General features: G+C 41.1%; 1 protein-coding gene across 1 annotated transcript; it reads right to left on the bottom strand.

Annotated features, from left to right (window-relative positions):
- Positions 1–577: 577 nt before the first annotated feature.
- Positions 578–15,700, bottom strand: gad2 (glutamate decarboxylase 2). The gene is made up of 16 exons (XM_056434675.1): positions 15,625–15,700; positions 15,250–15,312; positions 14,982–15,128; positions 14,087–14,320; positions 12,275–12,365; positions 11,218–11,330; positions 10,701–10,816; positions 10,422–10,501; positions 9,849–9,903; positions 9,602–9,718; positions 8,884–8,948; positions 8,704–8,782; positions 8,433–8,582; positions 7,628–7,735; positions 5,959–6,048; positions 578–4,370 (listed from the first exon to the last, which is right to left on the bottom strand). The coding sequence occupies exons 1-16, from the start codon at positions 15,698–15,700 to the stop codon at positions 4,197–4,199; spliced, it is 1,758 nt and encodes a 585-aa protein (XP_056290650.1). The 3' UTR covers positions 578–4,196.
- Between the last annotated feature and the right edge of the window lie 1,905 nt (positions 15,701–17,605).

Here is a 17,605-nt window from a genome sequence, read left to right as displayed (position 1 = left end):
TTTGTTATTCCTGTTTGGACACAATTGATGTTTTATGGCATCAATCAATAATTTCAAAGATCACAAACACAATGCAGTCAAAATGGAACTGCTCATGTCCCCCTTACTGTTTAAGGACTTTCGCCCCAGCTAACGTAACAAATGAAACCAGCTAATGTAACAAATTAAACCAACTAACGTAACAAATTAAACCAGCTAACGTAACAAATTAAACCAGCTAACGTAACAAATTAAACCAGCTGACGTAACAAATGAAACCAGCTGACGTAACAAATGAAACCAGCTAACGTAACAAATGAATCCAGCTAACGTAACAAATTAAACCAGCTAACGTAACAAATTAAACCAGCTAACGTAACAAATTAAACCAGCTGATGTAACAAATTAAACCAGCTAACGTAACAAATTAAACCAGCTATCGTAACAAATTAAACCAACTAATGTAAAAAACGAAACCCTCCTGGTCACGTGACCAATAAATTGAAGCACAAACAACCTTGGAAAATGCCCCCCCCCCCCCCCACACACACATACAAACACACACACACACACAAAAAGAAGACAAAGAAGATTCCAATAACCTATGTTTTGACAATATTTATTTCTATTTCGCCAATAGTAACATAGTTCAGGACAAATGAATGTTTGAGAGAAGCTACGCAGCAGTTTGCAGAATAATTTGTGAAAGTGAACTGCACTCGGAGCACCAGGGATTTTAAATATATTCCTAAGCAAGAAACCAGGGTATATATTTATATATATATATATTTAGTTTTTGTGTTAAAGGCTAACAGCTCTTGCATTGGACACGTTTTTGGACAATCAAGTCTACATCTTATAGATTCTGTTTCTCATACATCCCATAGAGTCAAGGGCCTTCCGGTGAAACAAAACCCCCCCAAAAAACTAAAATAAACGGGGACGTTATGCCACCGTGACACGGGTCAACACACTCGTCTCAGACACGGGTCAACAACCTCGTCTCAGACACGCAACAAAAAGGGAACGACAGCGGGCAGCCGAGAAAGGTTTGGGAGGTCAGCGCAAGGTTTACAATGTCACTGCTAGAGGTAAAGGGGGAGTAAGCAGAAAGAGAAAGAGAGAAAAGGTCGAAAAGGTCGTACAGGTGCAGAGCAGAGAAAAGCGTTCAGAGACATGCTTAGGGACTACATACATATAGATAGATACATAGATACATATATAGATAGATCGATAGATAGACAGATAGATAGACAGATTGATATAATACTGCGACACAGTCTTCAAGCAGAAGAAGAAAGACGGAGGATAGAGATAGTCAAGCGCGGAGAAGACTACAATGCTTGGCGAGGGTTAGCATGCGGCACGGAGAAACTTCACAGGAAGCCCAAAGACACAGAGAATCACACGTAAAGGCCAGAGCGACGGTGCACTAATCTACAGGCTAAAGCTATATAGGACGGACACTAAAGCTAATTACAGGAGCTACACGTACGATATATATGTAAATATATATATATATAGAAAGAGATATATAGAGGAGATATCGAAACAAGCTGGATAGGCAAGGCGTCGCATGCACGTGCAAAGGAAGCGAGTCTAGCAGCAGCAGCAGCGAGAGAAGAAGAAGAAGAGGAGGAGGAAGAAGAAGAAGAAAATGTCCCGCTGTCCGAGACCGCCAGTGTCGCTGTAATAAGTCTGACGTTGTCCGTGTCACAGTGTTTTACGCCAATTTGGGATCTGAAAATTAGGATTCATAAAATCCAAAGCGGCTAATCTCTGTTGGGATGTAAAAGTTCATCATTTCTGTAAAATGCAAAAAAACAAACATTACAAATAATTTCCAACAGACCCCTTGATTCATGTCACATTCAGACTAAGTTACATTTTTGAGTATTTTTGTGTGCTAAACATCAATTTATGAACAACGATTGGACATTGCACATTATTAGGTCATGTGTATACTCTAAAGTGCACAACCTCCCCTTTGGAGGAAAACTAGACAATACCGGCAAATTTATACTAAGGCAACACAGTTACAAACACACAAAGGTACACATCGGCACGCACTGTCAAGTATTCACAAAAACACAGGGCGTCAGAGTCAAAAACGGCTTTGCATATTCACTCAAAATCCAAACACCGGAGTCTCTTCGCGAAAGACTCTCAAGAGTTTCGAGGTGAAATCTGTCGGTTTCTTTAAAGCCAGTCCCTGAAACACGTTTTCTTTGAAATAGCTAGAAGAGTTACACACACACACGCAAACACACACGCCCACACACAGGAAACAGTAATCTATATCGGAGATTGAGAAAATATGGATAACTTTACCTCACAAATAGTCTCTGGTTATAGGTCTTATATACACTTATGTATACACAAAGATATGTACTTAGGACATCTTGAAATACTATTTACAATCTATGATCAAAAGTGATTGTACACTGAGCGAACCGTGTTGAGCAAATTGTGCTTTTCTAACTTGTTCTAATGAAAATGAAAAACAGAAACTCTGCTTTTTTTTAAACCAGGGTTCACTTTCCATCAACTAACCAGTCGACAGGAAGCATGTTTTTAGTTTAGCTAGGAGAAAACTTGATTATCGTTAAGTATTGTACGCTTGAATTTGATTATGTTTTTTTGTTGCAGGGTATATAGATTGGACCGATACTTGAATATTGCTTGTGAATGAATAAAGAAGAAATCTCAGTTGCAATGCTTAGGTGATGCTCCTCCTCCTGATTTAGTGCAATAGATGTCAGGTCTGGTGACGTTCCTCAACTCAAAACCCCATTATTGTCCCATTGCCAGTTTCCTTAAAGATCTTTCATTAAGTGCTGACACTGGAATATATATAACCGAACTTATTCACGGTACTGCAGATGAGAGCTTTCGTTAAAGTTAGAATTCTTAACATTTCACTTTGATGGCAGAAAGTGCGCTGTGAGGACATTTCTTTGAAGTAGTGGCCACAGTCGGTACTGCAGGCCCCGTGATGGCCGCGGGAGAGAATTTGTTTTGTCAAACACGGGACTTTCACCCACGAGACCGATGTTCGTGTCTCGTGTGAAACCAAGTTAACGTTGACTTAATTTACCGTAGTTTAGTTCAGTAACTTCGGCAATCAAATAACGCAAGTTACCTGAAAAACCTTCTTATTTTAACCCAAACTAATTCTTTTCCTTAGTGATAATCAAATAGTGTTGTTGTCTTAACCTAACCAAGTCGTTGTAAACCTTTCAAACAAAGTTAACATATGTTGGAGCACTTGCGTAGGAGCACGATCTGCGGTAAAGGTGGACCATCAACAATTGAAGCTACTATAAATAGAGGCAATTTAAAACTGGCTACACAAATATTGGCCACAGTTAGGGTTAATATTAAGGATTCTAACTTTACGTTACCTCTTCAATGCTGATTATTCTCACTTTGGATCATCACATCATGTGAAGCACACCTAGCAAAGCTAAATATACAGCCCGGTTGGAAACGTCACCCATTTTGATTTGACATCAAACAAAATGAGCCTTTACAACCTTAAATACACTCGAGAGAGAGAGAGAGAGTGAGTATAAAGTGTAGCTGCAATAATGCATTAGCATTAGCTACAGATCCAACTGTCAGAGTCTGATGGAGAGACACGTCTTCATAAATGGAGATGGAAAAGCCTTCTTTTGTACATATTTCGTACTGACGGCGTGCTTCAGTTGAGCTAACGTGAAGTACTTTGTGCGGATGTAAAGGCAGTTGATTAAGCTGAGGTAAGGTGAAGTGCTTTTTCTTCGTTTTTTTGTTCTTTCTTTCTTTTTTAAACCAGAAGTTTAAAATGTAAAGTTACAATAGAACACAACCACGTTTGGCACTTAACAACATACTCTGCAAATTAGAAATGGTCCCGACAAAAATAAAAAACTCTTCCCTATTGCACTAGCGTTTCATATCACAAAAGGTACAAGTTACATCACTTACTGGGCAGACTGAAGCACTTTTACATAGCTTTGGACCAAGTTGGTCCACGGCGAAAGCTACAATACATAATATATGGATAAATATCATTAGATCTTTTTTTTTTTTATATAGTTTTTTAAAAATATACTCTTAAATATGTGACTTTTTGGAGGAAAGAGAGAGAAAAGAAAGGTTTTACCAGTACATTCACGACAAACAATTCATCCGTCCAGAGGGGGAAAGTACAGGAGGAGTCGGTGAGATGAGTCTTATAGATCGTGGCCGAGTCGCTCGATCTCCTCGATAAGAAAGTCGATGTCCTCGAAGGTCGCCGCCGGGTTTGAGATCACCATGCGGAAAAAGTTGACCTTGTCTCCCTGCGGTTGGTAGCTGACCATGGTGGTGCCGTACTCCATCATCCTGGCCTTTATCACTGGAGCCACCTTTAAGAGTCCGTACATACAGCAGGTGAGTATATATATACTGTATATATATATTTACTTACTAGTAGCCACAAAGCAAACACTAACAATGAGCTTGGAGGGTTGTGTGCATGTATTCAAGTATTTTTAAGTACTCAAATATAGTTTGAATAAGGTATACACTATTTATGCTACTTTACTTTATATTTCCAGTCCACTAAATGTATTTAACTGCTAAAGTTACTTAGATTTGACACTCAAAACATATGATGAACCTATTAAATATAATGCATTGCTTTAGATTACAGGCTTCACCCACCCAGGAGGTGTTTTTAATTATGTTTTGTGACGTCATCATGTGCTTGTTGGAAGTCTGTGCAGCCTCGTCTCGGCTCCGTAAAGCCACAGATTAGTGAGGCTTCTCATCTATTTTTGTATAAATACCTGTGTAAAGTTTGTTGTTAGATATTAGCCCAACACCAGATCCATAACAATAAAAAAAACACATATTAGCAGAGCTGGTAAGAGAAGTGAAAGAGGACTCGGTCAAGAGGAATATAAAACAGGCAATTAAAGGTGTCCTGAGAATATTCGTGTCACCGCAACTACGGGAGGCCGTTGTCTATGCAGCTATGAATGAGCACCCAAAATATTTAGCCGTGGACGGACTCATAGAAGCACAAAAGCCACCGATCCCACCGATCTCGTGTTCCTCATGGCACCAATAACAACTTCAAATTGACTATCTAGGGTGCATATACAAATAAAATGAAGCTATTCAGGACCGTGTAGGCTTCATGACTTGATGCTCTGATAGGAGACATTTTATATAGTAAATGTTTCTACTTCTGATGGATAAATTCTGGCAGTAAAATATGTAATTTTAATGAAGTAGATTTCTGATTGCGGGACTTTTAACAAGTATGTTCTTTGCAGTTTATGTAAAATAATGAATCAGCAGCTGCAGATTTCTGTAAAATCAGTCTTTTGGCTATTTTCCAGTTATCCATCAAAAGTAGTCATTAAGTGCACGTGGTACAAGTACACGTAATGACTACTTAATCAAGCTCCTCTAGTTTGCACGTTTTTCTGAACATCACTTCCTCCCTCAATCTGAGTGTCAGAGTCAGAGAAAGAGCGAGCAGTCCTAACGCTCGGTTTCCGTGAGGCGTGTCCACTGCGGCTTTCTTCTTCTTCTTCAATAAAACTTTCGGAAAACAAAAGAAAACGTCTCCACTTGACGTGCTTAGGACAACCGATCGATGGTGGATGGTTTTACGGAGACAGAGAGCTCTTTGTGTGGACGGCCTTAGCTAACGGCGGCCCCTCAGATGGGGGTTCTGAGGGGCCGCCGTTAGCTAAGGCCTCACTCTCTTTAAGTCAGGCCTGTGACACCCACCAGTCCCTCTGTGAGTAACACTGTTAATTCACTAAGTACACCTCACATAACGAAACGTGTTTATTTAAACTTAATTTAAGTGGTAGCCATGTTGGATCGCACTGAAAGGCTCGTAGCCCGAATGAAAGGTGCAGTGATAGGTGTTTCCGGTAGATATTATAATTATTATAATAATTATTATTATCAGGCTTCTTATCTCGGCTCGCCCACCTTGTGCAAGTGTTTCTTTCTCTCCTCGTTGTCCTCCATGTAGCGGATGGCAGGAGGGAGGTACCAGAAGCAGACGTTGGTGTGCTGAGGCTGTGGGAACACACGCGAGAGATGAGAGGAACAAACCGACGGCAACGTGCACGCCAAAGCCGACTTTCATCGCTTCATTATGATAGGATTGCGTTTTCAAATGTCTGTTGTTAAAATTAAAGCCGCTATGTCTTGTCTTTGTCGCCCCCCGGTGGTAGCATCAAAATCACCAACGTTGTCTAACTTTGACTTCTTTTAAAAATAAAAATGTAAGATGTCGAAATAATATGAAGGATTCTATAATCACACACATGACTACAAGCAAATTATTATCAAAAATGAAGACTATTAGCCATTATAAAGCTGCTATATGTCTAACTTTTACCTGTTTAAAAATAAAAATTTAAGATATTGGAATAATATAAAGGATTCTATAATCACACACATGACTACAAGCAAATTATTATCAAAAATGAAGACTATTAGCCATTATAAAGCTGCTATATGTCTAACTTTTACCTGTTTAAAAATAAAAAATTAAGATATTGGAATAATATAAAGGATTCTATAATCACACACATGACAACAAGCATATTATGATAAAAAATTAAGACTATTAGCCATTATACATCTGCTACATTTAGTATTTTTACAGTAACAATGAATGAATCAATGTGTGATGCAAAAACAATGAATAATAATAAGAAACACAGAAAACTATTACCAGACTCAGTTTAGCTCAAATCTACGGAGCCTTTTTGCTCCTTAAGCTCCTTATTTTTGATTCTACAATCTGCAACGCGACCGTTATGTGCGCCTAGTTTTAGTCTCATGTAATCACATGTACATACACCTACATACATATAGATGCAGTAAACATTCACACATATTTTACCATCGTCTTTGCTGGAAATCCTACAGATAGCACGAAATAAAAACCGCAGCCTGTCAAATCTTTCTTCACGCCAGAGCTGGCTTTTCTGTTTGAAAAAGGGCTTTGCGTGAATCCATTCGGTGTCGCCAGCCTCAGACAGGTAGCGGCCTCCTCCTCCTCAGACATTCTCGAAATGGACGCCAACGCAGCTCTCTTACTTTGGCATGTGAGGCCGGGTGGCAACCGGCGACTATCGCCGCGCTCGCTCCAGCCTCCTTTATACGAGCCGCTCTGGCTTCGGGCCGGAGATTGATGTACCGGCTCGATGGGAGCTACAGACAAGTGAACACCTGGGTCCAGAACCCAGAAGACTCGGGTTATGACTCAGCGGGGGGGGGAACAATAAGCCTGGACCCATGAAAGAGCTTGTAACTGTGTCACTGTAAATGACTCTGTGTGTCCGAGCACTCCTCAATGTGAGAGAGCTTTTAGCTTGATAATATTTGGGCTGTTGTAGAGGATATTTCAGACGGCCGCCATTCATATGCCTATGAGCAATTACAGGCCTCTGCGCTATTCATCAGACATAATAGCGGCACATTATACTGGCAGCTAGAGGTAGAAATGGCATTCATCCAACACAAAGCAAGTCACCCCCATAATGACACCCGACACGCGGAGGTGGAAGAAGCAACGTGGACCGAGCTTTGATTGTGCAGATGTGAAATGATTCTGGCGGAGAGTGAAAGTAAAACGCGGACGTACTTTCGCATTGAAGACCATCTCGTATCCTTCTCTGTCTTTGATCTTGTTGTAGAGGTACTCCGACAGCTCCAGGCACTTGTCGATCTGAGCCTCGAACCCGATGGTGCCCTGTCGAAGGGAAAGGTTTTTGAAAAAGAGGAAACTAATCATGTTTTTCTGCAGGATAATTGGATGAGAATGTCCAAATTGGTGCATTTAATCCAGTGTCTTGACACCGATGCGTCTGTCATCCTACTGTGTCAAAAAAAGCAATGTTAAAGGTGCCAAAACAATAATAAAATCAACGTGAAATCCACGAGTTAAAAAGAAGGCTATATTCAGGGTTCAGGGTTTGACTGAAATGCTTTTCCATATTCTTTCCTGTAAGTTAGGTTTAAAATGTATATGTTTGAGATACAATCCAAGAAACCACTGGTGTTTCTCTCTTTTATAATATAATCAGTGTTCGTACGGTCATGGAAAACCTGGAAAAGTCATGGAATTTTAAAATGGTTAGTTCCAGTCCTGGAAAAATTTAAATGCCAAAAGTTTTGGAAAAGTCATGGAAATTTGTCATATTCATATGTTAATTTACGCAGTTTGAATTAAAGAATAAACATTTCTATAAATATAAATAATGAATTTGTGTCATTTAAGGTATATAGTCGTGTATACACCGAGATTTCACAACATTTTTCGTCATAGAAATTTGGTTTATAGTCCTGGAAATCCCGTGGTCGACATGTGTGTATGAACCCTCACACTGACTAAAATCTACCAATTTTTTTAAAATATAAGCTGTATTTCAAAGAGCCGCATGCTCTACCTTGGCCCTCCACATGAGCCACAGCTTGAAGATATCCACGTGGCGTCCGCACTGCATGGCCTTGTCCCCGGTGTCGTAGGACAGGTCGTAGTGCTTGTCCTGCTGGAACAGGTAGCAGGCGTGCATCTGGTTGCAGTTCTGCATCAGACCCTGAAAAGTGAAAAGTCACATCCAGAACGCTTACAATCGCCTCGAGAAAAGCAAATATACTCACGTGGACATGTGTGTGTGTGTGTGTGTGTGTGTGTGTGTGTGACGAAGAGGCCTGTACCTCCTCTCGGACCAGCAGGGCTGAACACTGCAGAGGGACGGACATCATCTTGTGCGGGTTCCATGTGACTGAATTGGCCCTGCAGTTGGAAAAACAAACCGCCTCGTTACTTCTGATGCTTTGAAACTTCTTGTCAGATTCCCCCCCAAAAAAGATAAAAATAAGATTAATTTCACTTGCCTGTCAACTCCATCCAGCTTCCACCGGTGTCTCCGGGACATGAGGAGACTTCCTCCCCACGCACCCTGAGCACAGACAGACATGGAAATACAACTTTAAGGCCCTTTTAAAAAAAGAGGAAATTACGTTCTTCTCTTCAAACATTGGGACCGTTGTCAGCTTTCAAAAAGCTCTTAATTTATGAATTTCTTAACGAGCATCTCTGGATTTTTCCCGGCCTCATAGCATCAAGTTAAGAAGGCCTTCTAGCACTCGCTCGCATTTCTGCATCCCGACAAAAGCTTCAGCTACGAAGCGGGATTGTTTTTTTCCCTCTCCTTCCATCTCAGCCAGTTGAGGGATGATAGATAAGACCATTTATGTCTCTTAATAGAGGCGTCCCCCCCCGCTGTCAGGACTAAATCACCTTCATTAGATAGAGTTCCTTCAGTGAGAGGGCCCATGATGGGAAAAGTCCAACCCGGAAGGTGATTTACAGCCTCTGTTCCAGTTTTTCTAATCCCCCCCCCCCCCCTAGTGTTAGATAGGAAATGGCCGCCTCCTATCTGGGTCAACCGCGAGCAGTTAGAGACCAGACAGACGTAATAGATTTGTCAAAGTCACCGGCGAGCTCAGTGTTCCTCTGAGAATACATTTCGGTAAAGGTAATAACGGAGTTATTTAAAAAAGTTTTTCTTTTTTTCTACGTGCGCAGATTTCGTACGAAGGTTTCACTCACGTCCACGTGCATCCAGACGTCGTACTTTTTGCAGACGTCGGAGATGGCGATGAGCGGGTCGAAGGCTCCGTACACGGTGGTTCCCGCCGTGGCGCTGATGAAGAAGGGAACGAAGCCCTGCCGACGGGAAGTGGTATTGCACGTGAAAGCAGTCAACAGCAATGCCAGCGCGTTTCAGCCGAGAAGTAATGTATATATAAATAAATAGTATTTATAGCTGTGTTATGAATAACGTGTGTCACGTTACCTTTTGTTTCGCCTCCAGTATTCTCTGCTCAAGGTCAGCTGGGATCATTTTACCGCTGCCAACGGGAAACAAGAAGCTAGCTGTTGCTTCTCGAGCTGTCGGTTCATTCAGTGGAATAATTTAACTGATGACATCAAAGAAAGTTAAAACCTGGTGCAATTTTTTAAAAAAGTATAGACTTGACTATTTTTTGGTTTTCAAAAGGATTATTTCAAAAACAATTTTTGAGAGTTATACGCGTGATTGAAACATATATACATGGAATATATATATATATATCTTCAAGATATACAAGAATAAAGAAGACAAAAAGAAGAAAGAAATAAAAGAAAAATATAAATACATATTTATTTATTTATTTTTATTTATTATTTTTCAATATTTTATATTAATTATCTGATTTATTTGATAAGAATAATTTAGGAATATATAAGCATGTTTGCTTTTACCTATACTTTTTTGTCTTTCTATTCTATATATTCTATAGAATAATATTGTATTGTGTTGCAATGATTGACTGAATAAAAATGCACAACAACGACAACAACAACAACAACAACAACGACTTTATACCTCTCATCCACTTTGATGCAGATCACGCTCTCCGTCCCGATGCCCAGAGCGGCCGCTCCCTTTTTGATGGAGTAATGGCTCTGAAAGATGCCGGAGGAAACATGGAAGACAAGCGCCATCTTCTAAATGTCCTCTCTAGATGGAGGACGCGACACACACATCATGTGACACACACAACGTCACTTTGAAACACACAGGAAGATGTTTCGACTGTTCGAATAGCGACGGATGTTCATCATTTGATCCGACGAGACACATTTTTGACGTGGAAACACTCACGTGTTCGGACGTGAAGGCCACCAGTCGGGGAACGGATGACATTCCTTTCTCCTTCACTTCGGGGAACATCTTGAAGCGGGCCAGCAGCATGGCGTACATGTTGGAAATAGAACCACCTGGAGGACAAGACGGGGCTCGGTGAGTCAGGAGTCAGACTGAACGGGGGGGAGAGAGTCTCGTGGGAATGATGCAGGCCTCTGGAGTAATAAACCTTTATTTTTTATTTTTATGTCCGTCCATGCTTGAAATAATGAAACAAGAACGCGAAAAAAAACCAAAATCCTTTGTGAGCGGCGCATCGAGGGGTTGAAACAGCCTCCAACTGTCCACAATGGGGGGGGGCTTCAGTTGGAATTTTCATTTTATGCTAATTGGCTACTATTTCCATTTATATCATCAAAATGCAAATTGACACATTACACACATTACACACACAAACACACTCTCTCTCTCACACACACACAGGCATGTTCCATTTTGAGTGAGCAGGAGGGGTGTTGGGGCGCCGTACACGTACCAGGAGAGAAAATGCCGTCTCCTCGCCCGTCCGGCCAGCCGATGATCTCCCTCATCTTCTTCAGGGTGACGTACTCCAGCAGCACGAAGACGGGAGCCACCTCGTAGGTGAACCTGCAGTCACACGAGAGGGCGTCACATGGTGCGGGGTGTGGGTTACACACAACGTGACTCATCCCCGAAAAAATAGCTAATAAACAGACTTTTTTTGTGTGTGCAGATTGTGTGTTTTGGAAATTGACGGCTTTAAAACACTGAATCAATCAAACTCTCGAGAGGGTAAACATATATTTTGTGTTCAAAACACACAATTATTGTCGCTTCATTCCAAAAAGAGGCAATGTCTTGTGTTGCACTCGAGCAAAATGCACTTCATCCGTCCACGCTTCACGGGCCCCGAGGCTCTTTGTTCCACAGACGTCTCACATCTTCATCGTCCTTGCTGCAGTAAAAAACAACACATTTCCCATATGTGCCTCCTGAAATGTTTCTCCACTAACACACGGTGTAGTGGCTGCAGTAATGTCACCCCCCCCCCACCCCCACCCTCTTTGTGTCAACAGCAGGCGTATTTTGCAGTTGCCAAGGCTGACTCTTGCGGAGTTTATCACCGCAAAACACACACACACACACACACACACACACACACACACACACACAGACTAAAATTAGCTTCAGATTAGTCAGAATTTAATTTCAGGGCTATTCCCCCCCCCCCCCCATTTGAATCCCCATGGAGATCCGAGGTGAGAGGGTACAGGATAAAAGGCAGAGGGTGGGAGGGGTGGTGGAGGGTGGGGGTAAAGGGGGAGGATCTGCCTTTCATTTCACCCTCTTTTCATTTGCCGTGATTGAGCGGAGAAGGAGAGAAAAAAAGAAAAGAAAACGCAGAAGCCGCTATCAGCCCGGTGCAGACGGCACACATCACACACTGGAGGGACCCGGACATGGAATTCATTGTCATTATCACCATCTGGAATCACGGAGAAGCTCCATAGCCACACACATATACATATAGACACACACATATATATATAAATATATATATATCCACTCACATGTTGGTGTTGGCGGTGGACGTCAGCCAATCGGCTGCCAGCCCCACCATGTCTAATCCCGTGGAGAGCTGATTGAAGTACCTGGGGTGGGCTGGAAGAGGGGGGGGGGGGGGGGATGAGAGAAGCTGCAGTTTGAACATTTGATCTGGAGTCAAAGACACATTTTAAATACGCGACCCACGTGTTTACTCTCCTGAAGACACGAAGCCGTCGTCGTCTCAGCGGTTTTAATTGCAGCTTACGAAACGCAGCTGCGTCGAGTGATCGTGAATGCGCTCGGAGTTTAGTGGAGGGCATAAACACTAATATTGGGCTTTCCCGCCTTTGATTAATGAAACAGAATACACACCACACACACACACACACACACACACACACACTGAGGAGCTTTAAGGATGAATGAATTACACGTGAAGCATAATGTGTCCCAAATAAGGGCAGAATTTACAAAATAAACACAAGATGTGACACTTTACTTTTACCCTTTAAATACAGCATTCATAACCAGCTCATATATATATATGTGTATATATATATAAATATATATATGTGTGTATATATATATAAATATATATACTGTATATGTGTGTATATATATACACACATATATATATATACGTATAATATATATATAGTTACTGTAGAAATGGATGATATAGTAAAAGGCAGTTAATAATATAAAATGTGTCTTCATATATGGTTATGAATGCGGACAAATACTGTGCTTTAAAAAAACCATCCTTATTTGAGTGATTTATTATTAAATGTAAGCTGTTGAAAGAGAGATCAATATCAAATGTTTCCAAATCTATAAATCTATAAAAACAGATATCTTTGCTATATTTTTTTGGGGGGGGGGGGATCTGTCTAGAGCTGTAAATGTTCTGTGTCAGCGAGGAGAGAATAATGGACTTGGTTGTTAGCCTATTATCTCCCTCTAGGTGAACCAGATTTACTGCGTCACTGCATTTATCGGTCTGGTGGCTACGAGGAGGAGGAGGAGGAGGAGGACACAATCATTTATATATTTTAAACACAGATTGCCTTATTCTGTCCACACTATGCATGTTTACTGGAGGATATCCCTCATTTAAATGGAGATAGTATCCACTTCAAAATATTTTGTATTTGCTAATTACTGATTTTCTGCTTGAGTGTCATCTGTTACATATTTGAGCTCGTCTGTGTCGTCATATGGGACGTATGCACAGACTCTGTGATAATTATAGTTATTTTATATCTCTATATCTTATCATATTTATGTTTATTGTATAAGTGTAATAACCCAACACTCACAGTGTGCAATATGTGACATAGTATTACTATAATTTAAAACTGTATCCACAACTGTACATATACTCTATTGTTCTAGTACATGCACCTTCTGTATAGTGTTTTCTTTAATATTTGATATTTTATTCTTATTAGTGTTATTTCTAAACTGTAGACTCGGAGAGCCCTGCAATGTGTCTGGACTGCTGGTCTACAGGAACAAATAGCAAATAAAATCTTATTATAATACACATCTGTGGTGATTTCGATATATATATATATATATGTATATGTATATATAAATATATATATGTATACATGTGTGTATATATATACACACATATATATATTTATATATACATATATATATACACACATACATATATACACACACATATATATATATATATATATATATATATATATATATATGCAGGCCAGGCTTTAGGCCTAAATTAATGTTTAAACATTTTTTTTTTTAAAGAAATGAAATAAATCAGCTGTTCATCACGTATCCAACTTCCGGTTCCGAGGCCTGACCTGTCTTGATGGCGTATTTGAGCGTCGCGCGGCAGCTGACCAGGATGTCGTCCAGCGAGGCCGGCTCGCCCTGCAGCTCCCAGTTGTTCATCTGCATCAGCTCGTTGGGGTAATGGAAATCAATCACTTTGGTGTCGCGGTCGAAGGACTCCACGATGTAGGCCAGCAGGATGTCCACGACCTCCTGCAGGAAGGTCATGGTTTTGGCGTCGCTGTCCAGCGCGGGAAGCAGGTCTGTAAAAAAAATTTAAAAAGCAGCGTGAGAGATTATTATGGGATGTATTCTCCCGTGCACATGCGCGGCCTCGTAAAACGCCTCATGCAATTTTAAGATGTAAGTGTAGGCTTTTTCCCCCCTTCCTTTTTTGTATTAAAAAACAAGTAAAAATCCATAATTCGTTACATCTTTACATAAATATTTACGGCCGTTTTTTTAATTTAAAGTTTCTGCGACGTTCAAACACCTCGAGAGGTTCTGCTGAAGGTCACCTCTCCGAAAAAACTGCAGAAAAATGAGTACTTGAACTCGCAGAATATTGTAGATATTAAATACATATCTATATATATAAAGCTGGTGATCCATTTAATTGAAATTTACTTTTTTTTCCACATTCAATTTACCCTGTGAACAATGAAAAATCAATAAAATCACATTTAAATGAAAACGACGGACACGAAGTCGATTTACATCGCGTTCACTTCACTGTCGGATGCTTTTTCCTTTCATTTAAAGGACTAACTATACAAAATGGCATTTTTTCTTTCTTTCCTCCACCACTGAGAAATATCCCGATAATCCAAAAGCGAGGCCGAGCTGCGTGACTCTGAGGAGACAGATGCGGCAGATGTGCAGACATGCAGGTTCCATATTCGTGTTGCGTGCGTATTGCTGCACCTGTTGAATAGAGGTCGGAGAAGACCAGGGGGGCTTTGGTGCAGTTGCAGGATTTGTTGCAGCCGCAGGAGCCGCAGGAGCCCGCCTCCGGCGGCTGCTTGGCGGCCGGATCCGCAGCTTTCTCCACCTCCTTGACATTTAGCAGCGCTTTGGACAACACCACAAACAAAATAATTTCAAATAAGAAGAAAAAACACGAGGGGCCGAGGCGTAGATGAAGCCCACCACACCTACACACACACACACACACACACACCCTTCACCGTACCACATAATTTCGATCCAATTCCTCCGGATAATTTCTGGGCCGCCGCTTGGCACCAAGCCCTGGCTGGAAGAGAGAAGGGATGATAAATAAAACCCGGATGAGCAGACGTCGGGGTTCAGAGTCCAAAACTTTAGAAGCAAAAAAAAAAAATGTATGAAAGCGCCATGCATGCAAAAAACAAAACAAAAAATAGGAGCTCTTTAGACGAAATTCTGATTGAACCATTAAAATCTGTAAAATATTGGGCGACTAATAAGAGACCGCAGGCCTCATCTGGTCGCCATATGTCACCAAACACGTCGAGACAACACACCACGGTCCATCAGAGGTGTTTTTTGAAGACACACGCAAGACAATAATCAAAAAGCCACTCACTTGCGCTTGGGCTCTGGCTGCCGGGATTGGCACCGGCATCCTCTGCGCCAAGAGACCAGAAACCCTGCGATGCCATATTGGTGCCGTCTAGTTATGAGCTGCTGGAGACGCGCGCAGCGACGCAGCCCATCCACAGGCGACGCGACCCTGGAGCTGTGCTCAGCTGATGTGGCGCTGAGCGTCTCAGCAGACTGACGCAAACGCAGCTGCGCGCGCCCGACTGTCGCGCGACGCTGCAGGAGAGCCCCTGGAAATAAATGAATAAAACGCGTTTGGTGACAGAAAAGAAAAAAATGGAGAGAACAGGAAAATGGAGAGGAAAAAAACGTCCACGTTTCTTTTTTTCTTTTCCTTACACGTCCACAGGTGCGCGGCGCATGAAAATGAAATTTCAGCTTTAAGAAAAGAAAAAAATCTCTCTATATATATATTATTATTATGTCAAATCAAAACGAACTGCAGCCCGCCATGAAAGAAAAAAAGTGCATATAGCGTCAAATAAAGCACCTCTGTGCCTCAGCTGCTGGTACATATGCAGCACGCGCGCGGAGCCATGCCTGTAATTGCGTCCAACCTCAAAATTCCACGTCACTAAAGAAGTCCCGTCGTGATTTCACTTGGAGGTCGTGACGAACTGCGTCGCGTGGTGCGTCGTGACTCCATCTCCATCTCCATCTCCATCCATCCCAACACTGCGTCGTCCCCTGGCGCGCTGAACTTACCCTCCACACGGACCCTGAATGCCAACTCTCTGCCCGCGGGTTGGAGACCTATTTCCTCGGGTGGACGCGCGGCTGCTCCAAAATTGCGCGTCTCCGGCGGAGGAAGCAAGGTGGATAGGAGACTTCTTCGAAAGCGCGCACGTGTGTCCTTCTTCCCTCCTGCAGGGCTCGTTCCTCCAAACGTATTTATTACTCGTGACTGGTTCCCTCCCAGTTTATCTCCCCCTCAAATATCGTGGAAAGCATGATTGATGTGCAATATTGTGTCCATGTATGTAAACGTCAGATTCTATAATTCCACAAATTATCAAATTACAATCCAACACTTGTTTTCTTATCGTTTAAATGAGAGCAAACGTCACCTGCAGGCATGAAAGCTATAACCCAGCCACCATCTGTTATGATTTATGAGTGCAATCAACAACCATTTAATGACACAAAGGACTCATTACAATAAACTGAACCCTTTGGCAAAGCCCGTTGTCATATTTCTGTTTGTGGAATTACAGTCTGTGATCTCAGAGGAGGCTGTATATGGAGGAATTAAAATGGCTTAAATATGAATAAATAAATTCCTGAATAAATGAAGAAATACGTGTGGACACATAAAGACATTAAAAAATAAAGAAATGCAGAAATAGATTTATTTAATAATGTCCTGTTTATGTATAACGTATATTTATTTATTCCTGTATTTATTTAAACATTTATTTATTTATTCTAGTATTTATTTCTACATGTATTTATTTATTCTTGTTTTATTTATTTCTACATTTATTTAAGCATTTGTATATTTAATCCTGTATTTATTCATTTATACGTTTATTTAAGCATTTATTTATTTATGCCTGTATTTATTCAAGCATTTATTTATTTATCCTTAAGACATTGTATGACCTCCATAGCCGTATATACCAATTTTTGCATATGTTTAGCTTTCTAGAAGTTAATTTTCTGGAAGTTTTATTTGGATTTCATTTTGTTTTTCAAAGCCATGTTGCTTCTTTCTTTGTGATCATAATTCCGTCCACTGGTCCCAGTTGGTCCTGGATGCTGTTGGCTGTCTGTCGGGTTGTGCCAGAGTGCAGTCAGCATGTTGTTTCACTCACGCTTCCTGTGGGTTTGCCCCTTTAAAATGTCGTAGGAAAGGTCAACGGTTGAATCTCAAAGAAATTATCAAGCCAATATGGAAAATACAGAATAATTGACAGAGGCTGGTTTGATATCAACATGACAGCTGCTTCTGATAGCTTTCTGTT

The sequence above is a fragment of the Pseudoliparis swirei genome, chromosome 16 (assembly GCF_029220125.1).
Source record: "Pseudoliparis swirei isolate HS2019 ecotype Mariana Trench chromosome 16, NWPU_hadal_v1, whole genome shotgun sequence".
Taxonomy (NCBI): domain Eukaryota; kingdom Metazoa; phylum Chordata; class Actinopteri; order Perciformes; family Liparidae; genus Pseudoliparis; species Pseudoliparis swirei.
The sequence above is the reverse complement of the archived record's forward strand: the minus strand, read 5'-3'. Positions and strand labels throughout refer to the sequence as shown.